The sequence below is a fragment of the Rhamphochromis sp. 'chilingali' genome, assembly GCF_963969265.1.
Source record: "Rhamphochromis sp. 'chilingali' genome assembly, chromosome: 1".
NCBI lineage: Eukaryota > Metazoa > Chordata > Actinopteri > Cichliformes > Cichlidae > Rhamphochromis > Rhamphochromis sp. 'chilingali'.
In genome coordinates, this window is record NC_137929.1 from 23288922 (window position 1) to 23307114 (window position 18193).

At 41.7% G+C, this 18193-nt stretch overlaps 1 protein-coding gene across 1 annotated transcript in view; it reads right to left on the reverse strand.

Annotated features, from left to right (window-relative positions):
- tmem102 (transmembrane protein 102) overlaps window positions 1-17797 on the reverse strand; it is a 30765-nt gene extending 12968 nt beyond the window's left edge. Inside the window, exons 1-2 of the mRNA XM_080896412.1 lie at window positions 17547-17797; window positions 15409-15620 (exon numbers count right to left, since the gene is read on the reverse strand). Of these exons, the coding sequence (XP_080752538.1) occupies window positions 15409-15610 (202 nt within the window). The 5' untranslated portion in view covers window positions 15611-15620; window positions 17547-17797. The remainder of the gene's footprint in view (window positions 1-15408; window positions 15621-17546) is intronic.
- Between the last annotated feature and the right edge of the window lie 396 nt (window positions 17798-18193).

Sequence of the window (18193 nt, forward strand, 5' to 3'; positions counted from 1 at the left end):
ACAGACCAATTAAAATATGAGATATCTTGATTTGAAATGAAGCAAAGTTCAAGCCAAAGTTTTCAAAGTGTACAGCGTTAGAGAGTGAAGACACATTCAGACACGTCTTTAAGAGAAATACTCTTCTCTGCATTACACAATGGTGCATTCAGGTGTCAGAACAAAGCTACAGTACAAAGGGACGCTGCTGAGAGAGCCTCCCTGAAGCAGAGCGCAGGCAACATGGGAACGACATCCTCTCTCATAGCAGAGCGCAAATACTCTGCCACACACCTCTGCAGATTCATACACCCACCCATAGCTCTGCAAATCTCTCTGGAAAATGTGATTCCTCTAAATAAACCGAGGATTCCTACATGAACCTGACTGCACTAACAACTGAGATGTAGGTAATGCTAATAATACCATCCTCACACATTTATTTTTAACGCTTATTTATCTGCAAGAACATTTCATTTGTGACATTCCTCATTTAAGGACTTCCTGTTTCCAGCACTATTGTACACGTGGATACAGCCCTAAGGAACGCTGACACTTAAACCATTACTGATTGCTAGTACGTTAAACCATGACATAAACATGTAATTACACCATTAGCTTTTTTAATCACTGTATTCACATCAAACCAGCCAATTTCAACTGTGAATGCTTCTGGGAGATTAACTAATGAGGTACATCCAAGTTCTTATTTCAGGCCATCTTTGTGCAGTAGTGGGAGGGGATGTCATTTGTCTCAGAAAGTGATGTTTTTTTTCTGAGAATCCACCTCTGCGTGACCTCTCTGTTATTCCAGACAATAAAATTCTAATACTGCTGCAGAGCGCGCCATGAAAATCATTTTAAAAGCAGCCACATCCCGCAAGGAGCAATTCAGTCCGTTACAAATGACTCCTGACTAATATAGTCTCAACCTGGATGTTATCTGTGCTTTTCAACTGCTGCTTCTCGCAGCCTCACCTCGCACGCTAATAGCCGGATTAATCCGAGACAACCCCGCCGCTGAAAGGTGAGCCATTCTGACGCCGCGCTGTTTATGAATTCATATCGAGTCAGGAGATTAGCTCCAAAATAGGGCTTTCAGAAGGAGAGGAATTGAGAAGTTCCAATTTAATCTGATTGGAGGGGATGTCTCACATCACTGAGCCAGGTGTTTAGTGTGTGTGTGTGTGTGTGTGTGTGTGTGTGTGTGTGTGTGTGTGTGTGTGTGTGTGTGTGTGTGTGTGTGTGAGAGTGTGTGTGTGTGAGTGTGAGTGTGAGAGAGAGAGAGACATAAAATGTGATTAATAGGAGCAAGAAACAGGGCTGAGAGTGACGGCAGACATGGTGTGTCTGAAACCACCTGCAGAGAGAGGGGATGCAAGAAGCTGTCAGTGTGTTCCAGCTCCACATTGCTGCTTTGATGCCAGTTACTTTGTGATATGATGTCCTACTAAATGACAGGCAATTATCGCCGAGGGGGAAAAAGCCAGGCTGCAGTTTTACTTTTACATTTTAGAGAAGCAGTGAGGCTCATTTGTTTGAGAAGCCACATAAAGATGATGTATTTCAATAAAACGGGCCAAAAGAGGTGGCTCAAATTCTCCTCGGTCATCAATTCAGTGTCACAAAGGAGCCCTGTGTAACATCCAGAGAGCCATTGTTACTAATTAATGATACCCACGGCAGTTAAGCGAACTGTAATCAGCATTCAGCACCTCACAGATCAGGGCTGAGCTCTATGCAGAAGACAGTGCGCTATCATGTATCAGATATAGGGTTCTAGCTAAATTACAGCTAACTGGCTAACTGCCCGCATGTTGATTATTGCTGTTTTAGACAAGTCAGTCGTTACACGAGTGACTGTTAAATAAAAAATGAATTTGTTAGCAGCAACTACCATTGAGATAATGTTACCTACTTGTACGTTAGGTACCCTGAACAAGTCTGGCAGTGGTTAGTTTATAAAATGAGCCAATAAAATAACTAAAATAATCAGCTAAGTTACCAAATCAGTTCTGAGAGTCTGGATGAATTTGCCAATCCATGTGTGTTAGCCACAGACAGCTTAAACAATGGAATGGAGAATATTATAACCCATAACAGGTGTAAACTTCCATGCTATGATTTTTGTTGTGGGGCATTATTTAACATTGTATGCCAGCAGGTGGAAGTGTGCCGCTTTACGCAACCTTTTTGTAGCTTCTTCACTGCGCCGAGTATAGCTGCACTGAACATGAAGCCAGCTACAACCTCTCTCCTGTTTACACGGCAGCTTTTATAATATTAACAGCAATGGGAGGTAGGTTAGCATTAGCTAAGTCTTGTAGCTTTTCTCCATGATTTGGTTTCTTTGAACAGAGAAAAATCCAAATGAACACCAAGTGAACCAAAATGCATCACTACAAACCACAGACGTGCCTGAGGTGGGAGCAATAAATGTAAATATAGGAAGAAGAACATGGAGAACATGCAGACTTTGCATTCATTTCTCAGCTAGCTGCTAGCCTGTACAGACATTTACACATCTATAGTGTCTTGTCAGATTCTAATACAGTGGTCCCTTGCCATAAGGGCGTTCACCTTGCGCAGCTTTGCTGTTTTGCAGCTTTTTTTGCGCAATTTTGCATGCTTTTGGTTGGCTGTAGACCAATTTCCAACAATCTCCTCCGTCCCGTCTCCTGTACAGTACAGATTGCATTCAGCTTGTCAAATTTAAATAAATCTTCGATCACTAGCAGTCTGACTCTGAAGTGCTGTACTGTATGTTTGTAAGTTTTCTCTCCAACAAACACAACAACGTCGACGAAATGTTTTGCGCTGTCAAAGGCACCTGCAGTAGCACCCAAAAGGCAGAGGAAGATGCTAACCATCACACAAAAAGTTGGACTTCTGGACGTGCTAAAGGAAGGTAGAAGTTACTGTATTTTTTGGATTATAAGGTGCATTAAGCAAAAAAAAAAAAAAAAAACAGTCAGATAAGTCAAACTTTACTCAACTCATCTCTTCTTGCTTCCTCTACTTCCGTACCCTTGATTCATTAATGTTGAATTCTCTGGCAGCTGCTCTATTCCCATGTTCTGGACCTAAAACACGGTTTGATCTTTGGTTTTATTCTATACTGGACTTATTTTTCTATGAAGGTTTGAACTTATTTGAGTGTTTAAAAAAGAGAGAAAAGTGTGAAAATGTTGATGCCTGCCTGAGAAAAGTGTATAACGTGTGTAGTGAGGGGTTTTATAGCCTTAAAACAGTTATAACTGTAAAAAATAAAGCTGGCTACTTCGTGGATTTCACCAATCGCGGGTTATTTTTAGAACTCCCGCGATAAACGAGGGACGACGGTAATACGTGTACGTGGCTCCGGGATGCTCCTTAGCTCAAACTTCCAACGTACACCTGGTATGGATTGAGGTCGGATTACGTTCACAAATTGCACAATTTACATCACAATGTGCTCAGTAGGGGTGGGTTTAAAAAATCGATTCATCGATTAAAATCGATTCTAACTGGAATAAAACGATATCGATTCATTAAATCCGGAAATCGATTTTTTTTTATACATATGTAGTTTGCCGCGTATGAAACTTGCAAGCGGTTAACATGAGGAAGTCACGCGAGAGTTAAGTGACCTGGACGCATGAACCATCATGGCTACTCCCGGGAATGTGCCACCGAGCCTAAAGGCAGATGTCTGGCAACACTTTGGATTTAAGAACTGTGAAGACAGTGAAGAGCCGGACAAAAGCAAAGCCGTATGTAAGATGTGCAAAATGGAGGTAAAGCACTGTGGAAATACCACAAATCTCAGAAATCATTTAACGAGGCATCATCCAGATATCCCGCTAGCAAAAACGGCCGACACCAAGCAACGCTCACTCGAAAAGGCATTTGCAATGAAGTTGGCATCCACTTCTCCACGTGCCCAAAAAATAACCCAGTCTGTGGCAACTTTCATATGTAAAGATATACGTCCGTACAGCGTTGTTGAAAATGATGGCTTCCAAAACCTCATTAATACGCCAGAACCACGCTATGTTTTACCATCACGCAAACATTTGAGTGAAGTGGTAATCCCAAACATGTATGAAAAAGTGAAACACGATGTTACAGCCTCACTCAAGTCAGCAGAGAGAGTCGCTATAACCTGTGACAGCTGGACATCCAGAGCAACAGATAACTACCTGACTATCACCTCACACCATATCGACCAGGAGTGGAGACTCGTGTCTCATGTCTTACAGACAAGAACCACCGAAGCAAGCCACACAGCAGCTAATTTATCTGAAATTATGTTCAAAGCAATCGAAGAATGGGAGCTTACAAACAAAAATCCAGTCATCGTAACTGACAATGCTGCAAATATGGTGCGAGCTGTAGAAATAACGGGCTGGTTGCACATTGGTTGTTTTGCCCACACACTCAATTTAGCTTCACAAGCAGGACTGAAAGTTCCAGCTGTTGCTCAGCTGCTTGGCCGAGTGAGACGCATAGCATCCTTTTTTCATCGCAGCACTGTTGCAAGTCGCAAGCTTAAAGAGAAGCAAAAGATACTGAATCTACCTGCCCATAAGCTGGTGACTGATGGGGTGACCAGATGGAACAGCACATTGGAGATGCTGGAACGCTTCCTAGAGCAACAACCAGCAATCTCTGCAGCTCTACTCTCACCTGAAGTGAGGAGAAGTGACAGTAATCTCTGTAGTCTTACAGAGGCTGACATAACTGATGGAGAAGATATAGTGAAAGCTTTGAAGCCGCTGAAAGCAGCCACACTGGTTATGTCTGAAGAAAAGTCCCCGACCCTTTCCATCATTGCACCTCTGCATGCACAGCTGCTGGAGAAGATGATCAGTGTCTCTCATGACTCCTCACTGATTAAAGACCTCAAGACTGCTGTATACGACAACTTGAAGTCAAGGTATGTTTATGAATTGTGTGTATATGCCATGAATGAGTGTAACTGTATGGATGCATGTATTACATGAAAATTCTTATTATAGTGAAAAAATCTATATATTATAAAAATGTTAGTTAAGCCCTCTTGTCTAGTAATAGGCCTTTTGATTTTATATCTATCTATCTATAGATGTTTATATATAAATTATGGAAACAAAGTCGTATATTAATGTTTCTGATCTTGCATGAGTGTATGTAACCATGCACATGTATATCCAACATAATAAACTGAGTTAAATGTGCAAAATCTCTTTTCAAGATATGTGGCCCTAAAGGACAAGCTCTACATTGCATCAGCATTAGATCCTCGCTTTAAGGCCCTGCCATTCTTGTCCAAAGAGACCTGTAACAACACATTCTCTCAGTTGGTGTTGGAAGCAGCAGGTTTGGAGAACGTGGACACAGCTATTGTGAGTTACAGAAACAAAAACAAAAAATTATTGGTTTTTTTGCACTACTCGAGTTAGAATATAAATAGTAATTTCTTTATTAATTAAGTTTTCATTTTTCTACAGCGACAGTCTGATGGTGACACATCTGAGGAAACTGTCCCTGACATCTCTCTTGGTGGTTTTGATGAAGTGGATTATGCCCCTCCAATTAAGAGGTCAAAGGACTCTGCATTAATTTTTCTCCTTGGGCCAGCCTACTCAACAAAAACCACAGCACCACAGAAAACACCAACTCAGAAGGCAAAGGAAGAAGTGAATCGATACAGGGACGTTGAGCCTGTTGCACTTTCTGAGGATCCTTTGATCTGGTGGAGGGACCATGAAAGGGAGTATCCTCTCTTGGCTCTACAAGCAAAGCAGTATCTTTCCATACCTGGGACCAGTGTTCCTTCTGAACGAGTGTTTTCAACTGCTGGTGACATTGTTACCGCACAAAGGAGCTGCCTGACTCCACAACATGTAGACCAGCTTCTCTTCTTGCAGAAAAACCTTACAGTCTCAAAGAAGTGAGAGGGTAGTTATAAATAAGGCTAAATTGCATTAGTTTCACAGAGGTTTTACAATACTGTTCAATATGTTTTCATTTTTTGAAGTATTTTAAAAGGCAGTTTTTCATTTTCTGATCGGTCAGTTTCTGTCAGTTCACTTGTACATGCTGTGTTATACTGTGTGTCTCCAAAACACAATAGTGGATTTCAGAAAAGCTGTGTGAGACACTAACAGCAAAACTATTTCTCTGAGGTTTTACTGATGTTTACAAAAGATGTGTTCTATTTGCACTGGATCCCTGATCCACTTGAAATGTATGTATGAAAAAATATATATACTAATGTTAATTAAAAATTACATTATTTAACTGCTTTAGTATCTGTTCTTAATTTTGAAATTTATGTAATTCATTCACAAGGCTTAGAGGGTTCTTTTGACAGTACATATACAAGGTGAATTATCATAATTTTATATATATTATGGTTCATATAATAATATTTCGGACTGATTCAAAATCGAATCGAATCGAATTGAATCGAATCGTGGATCGAATCGATTCGGGACCTTGTGAATCGGAATCGAATCGATTCTAGAAATCAGTGACGATTCCCAGCCCTAGTGCTCAGGTGCTGGATATAAACAGTGCACACAGAGCATGTTTACCTATGCTAATAATAATAATAACCCAATCCAACTACATTTGCATCCTATATTCAGAAATGTAAGCAGTCAGGGAGCAAAAGAGCTCCATAAACTGACACATCCAATAACTGCACACCTCGGCATCAGTGACAAACTCTAGAGCCTATTAACACGCAAAACAAACCCAGCACAAGCTCCACTGCCTCCTTGGATTATATTCAACATCAGTCCCACAATAATATATTCAGGTCTTTTTCCCCCCAGGTCTCCTTCGGTCCTCGCTCGGGTTTTGAGCAGTTACACATGAACGAGTTCAGTGTATCAGTTAATGTCACACTTGCTGAATTTTATATGAAGGCTCAGTCACTCCGTCCATCGCGACGCTCTGTGTTTGGAAATGTTCAAATGTCTTCTTTTGAAGTATAGACGGGAGCTCGTTTGAGACACTTAATGAAGGCAGAAATTAAATTAGTCAAATTAGGAGAAAATATGAATGGTGAGGGTTTAATTGTTTGTAACGAAGAGGTGATTTTCTCGTGAAAAACTTTGGAGAGCCTGCGAGTGAGCTGTGAATCCAGCGCCTCACGTAGCTGCACCCTCCTCCTTTGACTGTTATCGGTTGACAGCTACTGCCCAAATTATTCCCTTTTCTTACCCTCGGGAATACTTCCGAGTGTGATTATGAAGGAGCAAAAATGAGAGTGTCAACCACAGTTATTAAAATGAGCAGATACTGTCACCCAGTGTCAGAATATTTCTTATTTAACATGATAAATACAACAAGTTCAATTACAATGAATGACGTCTGTGGCTATGTTCAGTCACAGGATGCAGACGGTTGCAACAATTTAGTGTTTCGCAGTCATTTTCACTGACACGCCAGCTTTCTGATCGTTTAGATTTGAAGCTACAAGGTGCCAAAAAAAGGTGTCAACAATGACTATCGCTTATGGCAGGCAAGATGCTGTTCATCTGTGCTGCCTGGCACTGGTGAGCCTGAGCTGACGGAAAGTGAACAGAAACCAAGCCTAACTAATCCAGCACAAATATTTCATTCATCTTTTCTGTCTGCAGCGCCGTGATTCTTGCGTACCTGCCAAGAACGAATGAAGATGGGCTCTTAAATACAAAATGGCATTAACTGAGAATTGATCAGAGAGAGGAGACCACGTGGAGCCACCAGCCCAAGCCAGCGATAAAAACTAAAGCTGGACCCGGAGCATCTGAGGCAGAGAAGTCACAGCACCCAGCTGCGAATCAGTCACGCAGAAGCCCACCAGCGTTCACGGGCGAGAGCGGGAGACCGGCCAGACACGGCTTGGACCACAGCGAGCTGCTTTCCCACAGGGATGCCGCTGCTGTTTTGACGGTTCAAATTAAACCAAAAGGGATTTTTTTCCTCCCGCCCCTCACAAAAATGAAATATGCGTCGCAACATGTGAGAGTGTATGAAACTGCTGCAAAGGTTGAGGGGACAAATTCAGTGCTGGATAAATGCACTATATTAAAGCGTTGAAGGAGAATAACATGTTCTGCTCTGACTGGCTTCTCAGTGTTTGGATACTGCTGCTGCCCAACTGTGGAAAATAAGCTATACAAGCTAAGAAAATATGCAAGTCTCTGCATTTTGTGCACAATCCTTGCATAATTAAATGGCTTTGCCAATTTGCTATGTGCTCTTCACAAATAGCAAAGATTATGTTTGATTCATTTCATTCCTGTGTTACTACAGCTTCACTAGCTGAATGCACGAGGCCATGTTTGGATATTAAAGAGCAAGGCTGCTTCAAGCTGCTTTAAGATCTTCATACAAATGTAATGAATGACAGTGTTCGAGCACCGTTTTCAAACTTACATTACATATTATTGAATAATAATAAAAAAAGATTAGTCAACTGATGGAAAATTAATCCATTTATTTTATTTTCTAAACAAGCAACAACCTCCAGGGCTAAAAAAGAAAACAGCAGTCAGCCAAAACTTAAGTTCCTCTAGTGGCCACATGAGGTTGGATCCAAAACAGTCAGCCCCCGTGAACTTAACATGTTTACATCTTTGGTGTAGAAGGATGATTTCCCTCGTTAGAGGAACCGCTCGTCAAATCGTCCACATGCATCGTTAAGGGTGCAATAAATAATATTTTACGGTATAGTCAGGACTATCACAATCATACTCTGAGTAATGTGAGTACATCTGTCTTTGCAGTGCACCAATTAAAATTATGGATGAATCTTGCTAATCACATTTGCTAGCATTAGCTGCTAACTTTAACCTCTCGTCTAAATATGGTAACTTCCTGCTCCTGAAAACCAGCACGGCCACACCTAAAAGACTAACTCTGAGGCCAAAAACACAAACTGGGAGACGTCACAGGGGCCACATCCATCTTTCATTTACAGTCCATGTTTTCCAGCTGAAACACTGAAAATGTCACTCGTTCCAGCTTCTCAAATATGAACAGACGGTTCAGTTAATAATTAATGGAATATATTTGAGTTTTTGGACTGTTGGCACAACAAAACAAGTTATATAAATGTGCCTTCAAGAGCTTTGGGATATTACAATAGACAATCACCAAAACACCTAAAAATAAAATAGGGGCAAATATATTTATAGACTGTATGTTTCAGTGCTAAAGGCCAGCGCCTGCAACATTCACAGAACCACGATAACTTCATGAAATGAGATTATAGTGATATCGCTGGTAAAAATCACTCAGATGTTCACTAATAAGTTCACAGCTCAAGGTGACCTTTTCACTCATCCTTCTTCTGACTTGGACAAAAGCAACTAAGGTGCTGATGGCACTTCTCAGTCTAACCACCCCCACTTATCACTCAAATGGGCACACAGTCAAGAGGTCTAAGTGTGAAAAATAGCAGCAAAGCAGCTGACATAGGCGAGAACGGAGGTCACTGTAACTAAGGAAAGGCGGAGATCTGATGTATACTCAGAATTTACTGCTACGTTTTTAGAACTGATACCGAATCCAGTTATGACCAAGAGAATGACATGCATAACTGCAACAAACCACAATGACTGAGTCAATAAACATACATTTTAACATATGCTTCTATCCAGAATAATTTGTACAGATGCTGCTTCACACATTTCCACCAAACAAACAGCTCATGCCAGCACCAAACACCAACCCAGGTGCTACAAAAACTCCTCTGTCCAAATCTGAAAAATGCCGAATATCCCTCCCAGTGATCGACTCACCACTAATGTCAAGTACGAGGAAGAAAAGTTCTCATTTGACTTTTGTTTTTTAATATATACAGTTTGTTAAAACTGTTTTTTCTTCAAACATTCATACACAGTGTAATTCTTCAACATTTCAACCTACAACTGAGAACTTTTCGGATAAAAATGTCAGAATCTGGGCCGATGCTGAAGAACACTCGTGACTTTTTTAACTTGGATCAAAAGTAATTCCCTCTCCCCGACATCAGGAGGGGGAAGATGAACTCTGAACTAAACTCGCTAACAAACTTTAAGATCTGTGATGCTGGGTTAAGGGTACGTCTGGGCCCACACCGGATCGTCTGCTCCGCCGGCAGCGTGGATCTATTTCTGCCCTCATCACACTTTTGTTTTTCAAAAGACATCCACAGTAGCCCCCCCGCCACTGTAGCCTGAAGGCAAAACCACAGTGTTTACTCAGATGCTGGGTAAATAAGGGCCTCTTCTTGAATCTGTCACGCTGTGAGGGGAAATCGCTGGGTACACCGGGTGCGTGCGCGTGCATAAGAGTTTAATCTCTTTTCTCCTTCCTTTTCTCTGACAGTGTGCAAATCCCAGCAGGGATCCCTTTGCAGCTCAAACTTTAGAAAAGGCTGGCAAAAAAAAGCTGAAGCGAAGCCACTAGTGTACGGCATCAACACGCCAGCACCTTTGCAGCCCCTCCAACAGCAGGCCGGCATGCTTTAACAAGGCCCCTCCATCAAGATATTTGCTTTTCGCTGCTGCTTCTCCTCCTCCGCAGCGCCTCGAGAGGCACAGAAGCTGCTAACGTGGCTACTGCCGCATACTTTATATTCCTAGAACGCAAACTGTCTTCCTCAGTGGAAAGTGCCAAACTTTTTCTGTTTTTTTCCTTTCCCCTTTCCATACGCAGTTGGAGCTGTCACAGCAGGTGGTGAGGCACAGGCTATGAAAATGCTAGCAAACCATTGGTGATTATGCAGGCAAAAGATGCCTCAAAAACCAAGAAAAAAATAAGAGCGTTAGAGAGAGAGCTTCTCAACCAAGATAGAGCAAAGAGGAAAGCAGAGGGCTTTGCAACACAGTCATGAAAAATGAGAAGTGAGCAAAAGAAAAGGCTAGAAAGAAAAAAGAAAACAACTTTTACACAGAAACAGGAATATCTGCTGCACTTGGTGACACAATGATACGATAAAAAAAAAAAAGCCAAGTTCCATCTTGATTTGTGTGATTTCTCCCCGGGGGAAGCAGCCCGTTTGATGAAGCTATTTCAGCTTAGAGGAGGAGAAGCCTTGAAACTTAGAGAAGCTGTCTGTCAAGCAATGCTACAGTACTGATTTGACAGGAATAGCAATTCTGGGTGATCCAGGCATCTCTGTGAACTGACAAGAGGATCTACAGCAATGTAAAACTTGGTAATAAAAATAAACACGGGAGAAAGAAGTGTGTATATATTAAAAAAAACGACCTGAAACTTTCTGGCCAAACACGCCTCATTTCAAGAAAGAGGGGCTGGCTGACAGGAGACAGCAGGGAGGGAGGAGAGTGCCACCTATTGGACAAACAAACACACTCCGCTTGTTACTAATAGACACAATCTGAGCATCAAGTCTTAACAAAGCCAGCCCGCCATGTGTGCGATCAAACTACGCACTAAATATTTTTAAATCCAATTAACTCTAATCACTAATTAATTAATTAATAAGACCAACGATAATTCTTACTCGAGCGTTTCCAGAAAAACTAAGCAGATACAATCATCTCAGTTAACACTGTGTCGTTGGTCACACGCAAGAAAGAATTCAAAGAGGTCACTTTGATTTGTGACTCTCTGGATAACTGACTTTGTAGCGTCACACTGATGCCATACTACATTCTGTTATGGTCTCCTGTGCGATGTCAGCTTCATGTACAGTATTTGGAATACATGTAAAATTACACGTGTGCCCTTGCAGGGCTACTGCAACACACAGCAGCACCGAACACTTTGTGTGTGAGCTGGAGAGTGAAGCATTATGGTTTCCTGATCAGTTTGGACTTTATGCAAACTTCTGAGTAAGTCTGAGCACTGGATTTGTTTTGTAAAGAAGAAAGTGGATTAATAAACCTCGCATTGTTTTCTACAAGAGGACTTTGGGGTGAGTTATCTGGATTAAGTAAGGAACATGTGCCGGCTCCCAGCTTACCCTGTGCAATTCTAAGTGTGGCTTCTACACCTATTGTTACTCTTGACTAGGGCTGCACGATATTAGGAAAACCTGTGATGTGCGATAACTGTGATCAATACTGCGATAACGATATGACTTGCGATAAAATAAATAGCAAAAAAAAAAACAAAAAACAAATACATAATTTCCGTTTTACTGCACAGTTTTATTTAATGAAAGCTGCTGTATTAGCAGTGTAACAACAAAGTGCACTTTAACATTGAAACATTGCCCACATAAGAAAATTCTGAAAGACATCCTTCCCAGTCTCTAGAATTAGTTTTAAATAAACATAACTTAGATTATACTGCAAATTATCTCAGTGCAGTTGTTCATCATTTTACCACTCACCAAGCAGTTATGATGTAAGTCAAAACTGGAGAGGAAACTTCACTGTAGTGCTTGCGTAGTTTTCAGCTTGGCTCAGTTCAAACGTGACGGTCCTGCGGCATGTTTCGTACATTTGTGGAATGGCGACATGGGAAAAGTAGTTTCGTGAGGGGATGCGGTATCTCTGGTCCACTTTATGTATCAGACTGGTGAAGCCCTCTCTGCTAACTGTATTTATAGGCATCATGTCTTTGTCAAAAAATGTGTAATGGCCTCTGTTATTTCTTTGTACCGCTTCGACGTTTTCTCATAAGTTGTTCCACTTGAAAAACTCGGATACAGAGACGGCTGTTGGACTGCTGCGCTCTTTGTCTTAACATTAGCAACCTTTGTTTGGCTAGCCCTATCTTTCTGGAACTCTTCAAACAGTTCTCTGTGGTTGTATTTGAAGATGATGGTGGAGATTAGTCGTGTTTCCTCTGGTGGTTGCCACGAGTGTTCGGCAAGTTTTGCAGAGCACCTGTGTTTGGAGAACGTCGTCTTTATCAAATCCAAAGTACCTCCAAATAAGTGAGGTACTTTTTTTTTTTTTTAGGCACGAGTTCAGTAGCGTTCTTGTCACACGTCTCGCCCTCAGCCTTTACAACTCTGACTCGTTGCTGCAGCGTTGTTCGCTCCCCACCTGCGTAGGAGGCGGGCCTCTAATCCATTTGATTGGTTAATGCCTTGAAGGGCTCTATTCGACTGGTCAAATGTGTAAAGGGGTTTCTTTGATTGGTAAATTCTTTAAAGCACGTGTGTAAACATTTTAAGGTACCCAATTATCGCAGTTTACGTCGTCTTTTGCGATGGGCCCATCGCGCAGGCTGATATTGCGATGACAATAAGTTTTCGATTTATTGTGCAGACCTACTCTTGACTGTTTACACATAATAAAACAACCTGACAGGTTGAGGAGAACTATGATAGCATGTGGAGTCTGCACATTGTCCCTGTGCCTGTGTGGGTTTGGGTACTCGGGCTTCCTCCCACAGTCCAAAGACGTGCTTGTTAGGTTTACTGGTGATTCTAAATCAGCCATCAATGAGGCAGATGTTTGAATGTTTGAACTGCAGAGCATAAAGCAGTTTATAAACACGTGGTTAAAATGTGATTTAGAGTCTAAAGAGCTTTGACCGGTCAGTAGGATGGGAAAAATGCTACATGAATGCGACTGCGTGACATTATCTGTCTCCTTGTGATAAAGGCTAACTCATTCACAAGTGAACATGAACGAGGTCGACCCTGATTCGCTGCGTTCTAGCTCATCCACAGTGCTTTGCTTTCATTACATGCTGAGAGAGAGAGAGAGAAGCTCTCTGCCGCGTCTCTCGTTTTCACTTCCATGTCAAGAAACAAACATCGACATAGCGAATGTTTGTGCTAAGTGCTACGACCAGCACGTGTTTACAAATGCTGGATCTGGGTCTGTGAGATCGGCTCTGCCGCCGCCAACTTGCTGTTCTGACCAGCTTCTATAGAGAAAACCAAACTTTAGTGCTCGTTTTCAATCTTCAGATGAAAACTAAGCAACAAGAAATACCTTTACACACGTGAGAGGCTGCTTTATTGTTTAAAAAAGATTTGATTTTATTCCCGCAGTCTTAAACACACCGCAACAGATTTCTGGGGAATGTACTTTTCTTGATTTTAATTTCAGACTTCTTAATGACCCACTGGAGCTTCAGTGCATACGGAAGGATTAAATTAAACATACTGTACCTGGTCTACGCTGTTCATTATTTTCCTGCATGCTGGCTCCCAACATGAGCCACGAAACGAAAGAGAATCCTCTCACACTTAAATGGGAACTCTTTTTGCCTCAATTATATTTCACTACGAACAAAAACTGTCAAAAAGAAATGACCTCGCTGTACTAAAGTCTGACGAGTAGTTCGACACAAATCCAAACCGCTTTTCACTCGTCACTTTTTCATTGTACTTGAAGAGCCTTGTGATGCACTAAATCTACAGGGACAGGCAAATCAGCACATGCACAGCAGGATGAAGCTGATGACTCTAATCATTATTTCACATTAAGCATGCCAGCACAGATCACTTCATGTTAAGCCAGCACAGCATGGTGTGATTGTGCTGGGCAGAGTCCAGGTGACGACAGCAGGGCGTTGCTAAAAAAAGACTCCTCATTGCTCACATAGGTCGCACAGCCCTGGGTAAATAAATGCATGCATGCTTGCTTGACCATAAAGGTGCATTTAACAAAAACAGTGGGCATTACATGAAAAGACGTGCACTGTAAGCAGGCTTCGTGAGAGTGGTGTGCCGACCGAGGTGAGGCTGAAACCTTAGAAGAAAGCGTATTTGCCCCCTTCCTGCCACATTTGGCAGCAAGAACTGCAATTAAGCATTTGTGATAACTGGCAGCGAATCAGTCAGTGCGTTCTTGAACTACTTTTGGTAGGTCAGCCACTCCTGGGAAAGGTGCCCCACTGTTCCAAGTTTTCTCCTTTTGTGGATAATTAACGGCTACTAATGAACAAGAAGCGGAGCTGGAGCCCAACACAGGATGTGAGACTCACTGAAGATACACCTAATGACACTGCTCTGTTATTTGTTTTTAAATAGAGTTACTCGGCAAAGATGATCGCTACAGAAATAGAAATCATACACACGCATACATTTGCATGCACATACAATATAAATCTGTGGGAAACCTTTTCCACCCAGTCCCAATTGATTGCAGCTACAGGAAATGAATGATTACCATCCAAAAAGTTATGCTGTTAGAAATATGTGGTGCACATAAATGGTCTTTAAGAAACCAGTTTGAACTGATTAAAGCTTTGTGACATGTTATGTTTTCCTACTGGAAGGAGCCATTAGAACATGGGTGCAGATGGACATGGTCAGGAACAATACTCAGGTAGGATGAGATTGTACCAGCTGTGCACTAGATTAATGCTAAAGGAGGCCAAACTCAAGCAGGTCATCTTGATAGTGTCTTAAGTCAAAATGCATTGACTTGCTGCCGTGCTATTGGCTAATTAGATATGTGCATTTGTGTCATATCTCTGCAAGGTTCCTGTAACAGTCACGACAGGAAGGGAATCGGAAAGGAAGTGTGTATTAGAAATGAACCTCTCTACCTAGCATGTTGAAGATGAAGTCCTTGGCAGTGTGGACCTCTAAGGCGGTCTGGTCTCCAAACTCCCCCTGCTCCAGCAGTACCAGTTCAGATACCTGTGCCGACAGCTGCTCCAGGGTTGCCCCTGAGCGGAAGTCCACCTCAGAAAGTTTCTTGGCGGGTGCTGGGGAGCGTGGAGTCACCGCGCTCATCAGGGACTCCATCTCTACAACCCTGTTAAATGAGGACAGAGAAAGTGAAACTGTTGTCATTATTTTTAACCTCTGTGCTCAAATGTTGGAAAACCACAATAACCCTACTGTGATGACTAAAGCAGTGGAAACAGCTCCCCTGAGGGACGAATTATACACTCACAGTGCCAGTAATAACTATTTGTTTTAAACTTTACCATTTAGCACACTAGAACAAACCACAGGGCTATCTGTTTACAGGATGTGCCTGACACCAGAGTCTGTGCTCAGACAGTTTTAGTGTTGCAGTCATGTTTTCACCCATATAATATCCGCCTTGTTTTCACCAGCCTTGTGTGAATCATGAGACTCTGAGAGGCACTTTCACAGAGAAACATATGACATTAAGGAACAACCGCCAATGCATCATAACAGCTGAAAAGGTGACACTGATGTTTTGACCAAAACTGCTAAAAGTGGAAATTCCAGCCTTTTTTTAATCATGTGAGCACCAATAATTCTTTTTTACCAACACCTATCATGTTTCAATCCAGCTTCATTCACTTTAAATGTCATGAAATTACTTTAATACAATTAACAACAAGCTCTTTCGGCAAGTTGGTAAACTTAGCATTCAAGGTTTCAGTGACCATTACATTTAGCTATTTACATAGCTATTATTTTTTAGCATTTTCAGCCATTGACACTGTTGCAAGAATTTTTGCTAGAGACAAGATTTAGGAAAATCAGAGCCGGTGTTACATTATGAACACGCAACCTTTTGAAAGCAGTAGACTCGCAGTCTTGTAGCCATCCAAAGTTGCAATAAACATGACCAACCAAAGCCTCATGAAGAAAGATACAATAACACATTTACTAAAAGTACTAAAACTAACGATATCACCTCTACATATTTTTTTCGTATCTTTCGTAGGTTCCCAAAATCATTTCAGTTAGTTTTAACAAAAGTCTAGTTTTTGTTTTTATTTTCTTTAACTAAAACGTGTTTTTCACGTTAGTTTTGGTTAAATATGATAACCCTGACCTCTTGGAGACACTGTAGAAACACCCCCAGAGTACAAGTGTTCACTTCCTTAAAGGAGAGTCAATGTATCTACAGCAAGTAAAACTCAAAAACATACATACCGTTTAATAAAACCTGAGCTATTACTTTTTTAATGACATTACAGACTTGTAATTTGGTTGTAAACACGACCATGAGCAAAGGAATGAGTCTGTGAAGTTAAATGTACTACATGGTGCCTCAGGTGGCCGGACTAATTGCGGGACAGGAGTTTTTAAAGGGTTTAGCGTATTTGGGAATGCATTACGTCAATGATGTGCTGTTAAAAATACTGCTGTCCTTTAATAGGCTTGAATAATTGCATTAAATAACGTGCTCTGAAAGTAAGAAGCCTAAAAGTTGTAATGTAAACAAAGCTCAGTCGAGCGGAATGATATCTTGGCCCTTGCCCCACCAAACTGGGTCAATTAGCGAGCCAGCCCCCCCACTTCTAGCTGCAAAGCTAATAGCCGAGAAAATTAGCTACACTGCTGTCTAAAAGTCAACGCAGGCTTCTTAAGCGATTCTTTAAAGGCAGCAAATAACGCTGTTCTGCTTAGAAGAGATTGCAATCAGTGTGTACTATCGTATTAGCTCAGGGTCTAACTCGCAGTGATAATGTCGGTGCGGTGCCTCGCCCAGAGTCGGCTAATTTCTTTTATTAGCCAATATTAGCTCATCAAATTAGCATGCTAGCTAACGTGACAGATGGGGACAGTGAATCCAAGCGCAGCGTCATACACACACACACATCCACACTGAAATGTATACACACACACATAACCCATACAGATGCATGCACACACACTCAGCGAGAGTGGGTGTCGTTAGCTTACGAGTCGCGGTTCACAGTGAAATGATTAGCTGTCAGGCTAAAGCTGCCAAATATCCCAAACGGACACACACCCGTTACACGCTGACGCGAGGGACTCTTCGCTATCTTCTATCTTTAATGTTATTGTGATGCCTTCGCTTCAATCCGCTTTCCTCAGCTGTCATTTCCAACAGGTCCTGGGCACCACCTTTCCCCTGGCAACACCGTCCAGGAAATCATGGTCCTACTCAGAGGATCCAGGGATTAGCGGTGTATGTGGAGAGCACGCCCCGCGTTACAACACTACAAACGGATTTGTGAGGTCAGGTTTATGATTAAAAAATGTGCCTCGCAAAGAAGATAAAGGCAAGAGCTGAAGGTTTGATAGGAGGATTGCACAGCTGGTGTTTTGGAAGGCTCCAAGTCCATCAGAGCAGTGGTGCACAGTGATCCAGCTATCTGCTGGATGCTGGAAAGAAATAAGAAATATTCATCCTGTATGATAAAAATGTCACCTTTAATTTTGAGGTAGGTTATGTAAACTGGATCCTCATGGCATTAGCAATGTCACTCATTGGCTGATTTAAAGATGATGGGGATCAGACACAAATATACTGGATATTATTAATATATTCCCTGTATTTATCTGTTGTATCATATCCATTTTTGTGCTGGTTAAATGCTCCAAAAACAGTGTGATGAAAACCTGAAAGACATCTAGGGTTGTGGTGGAGATTGA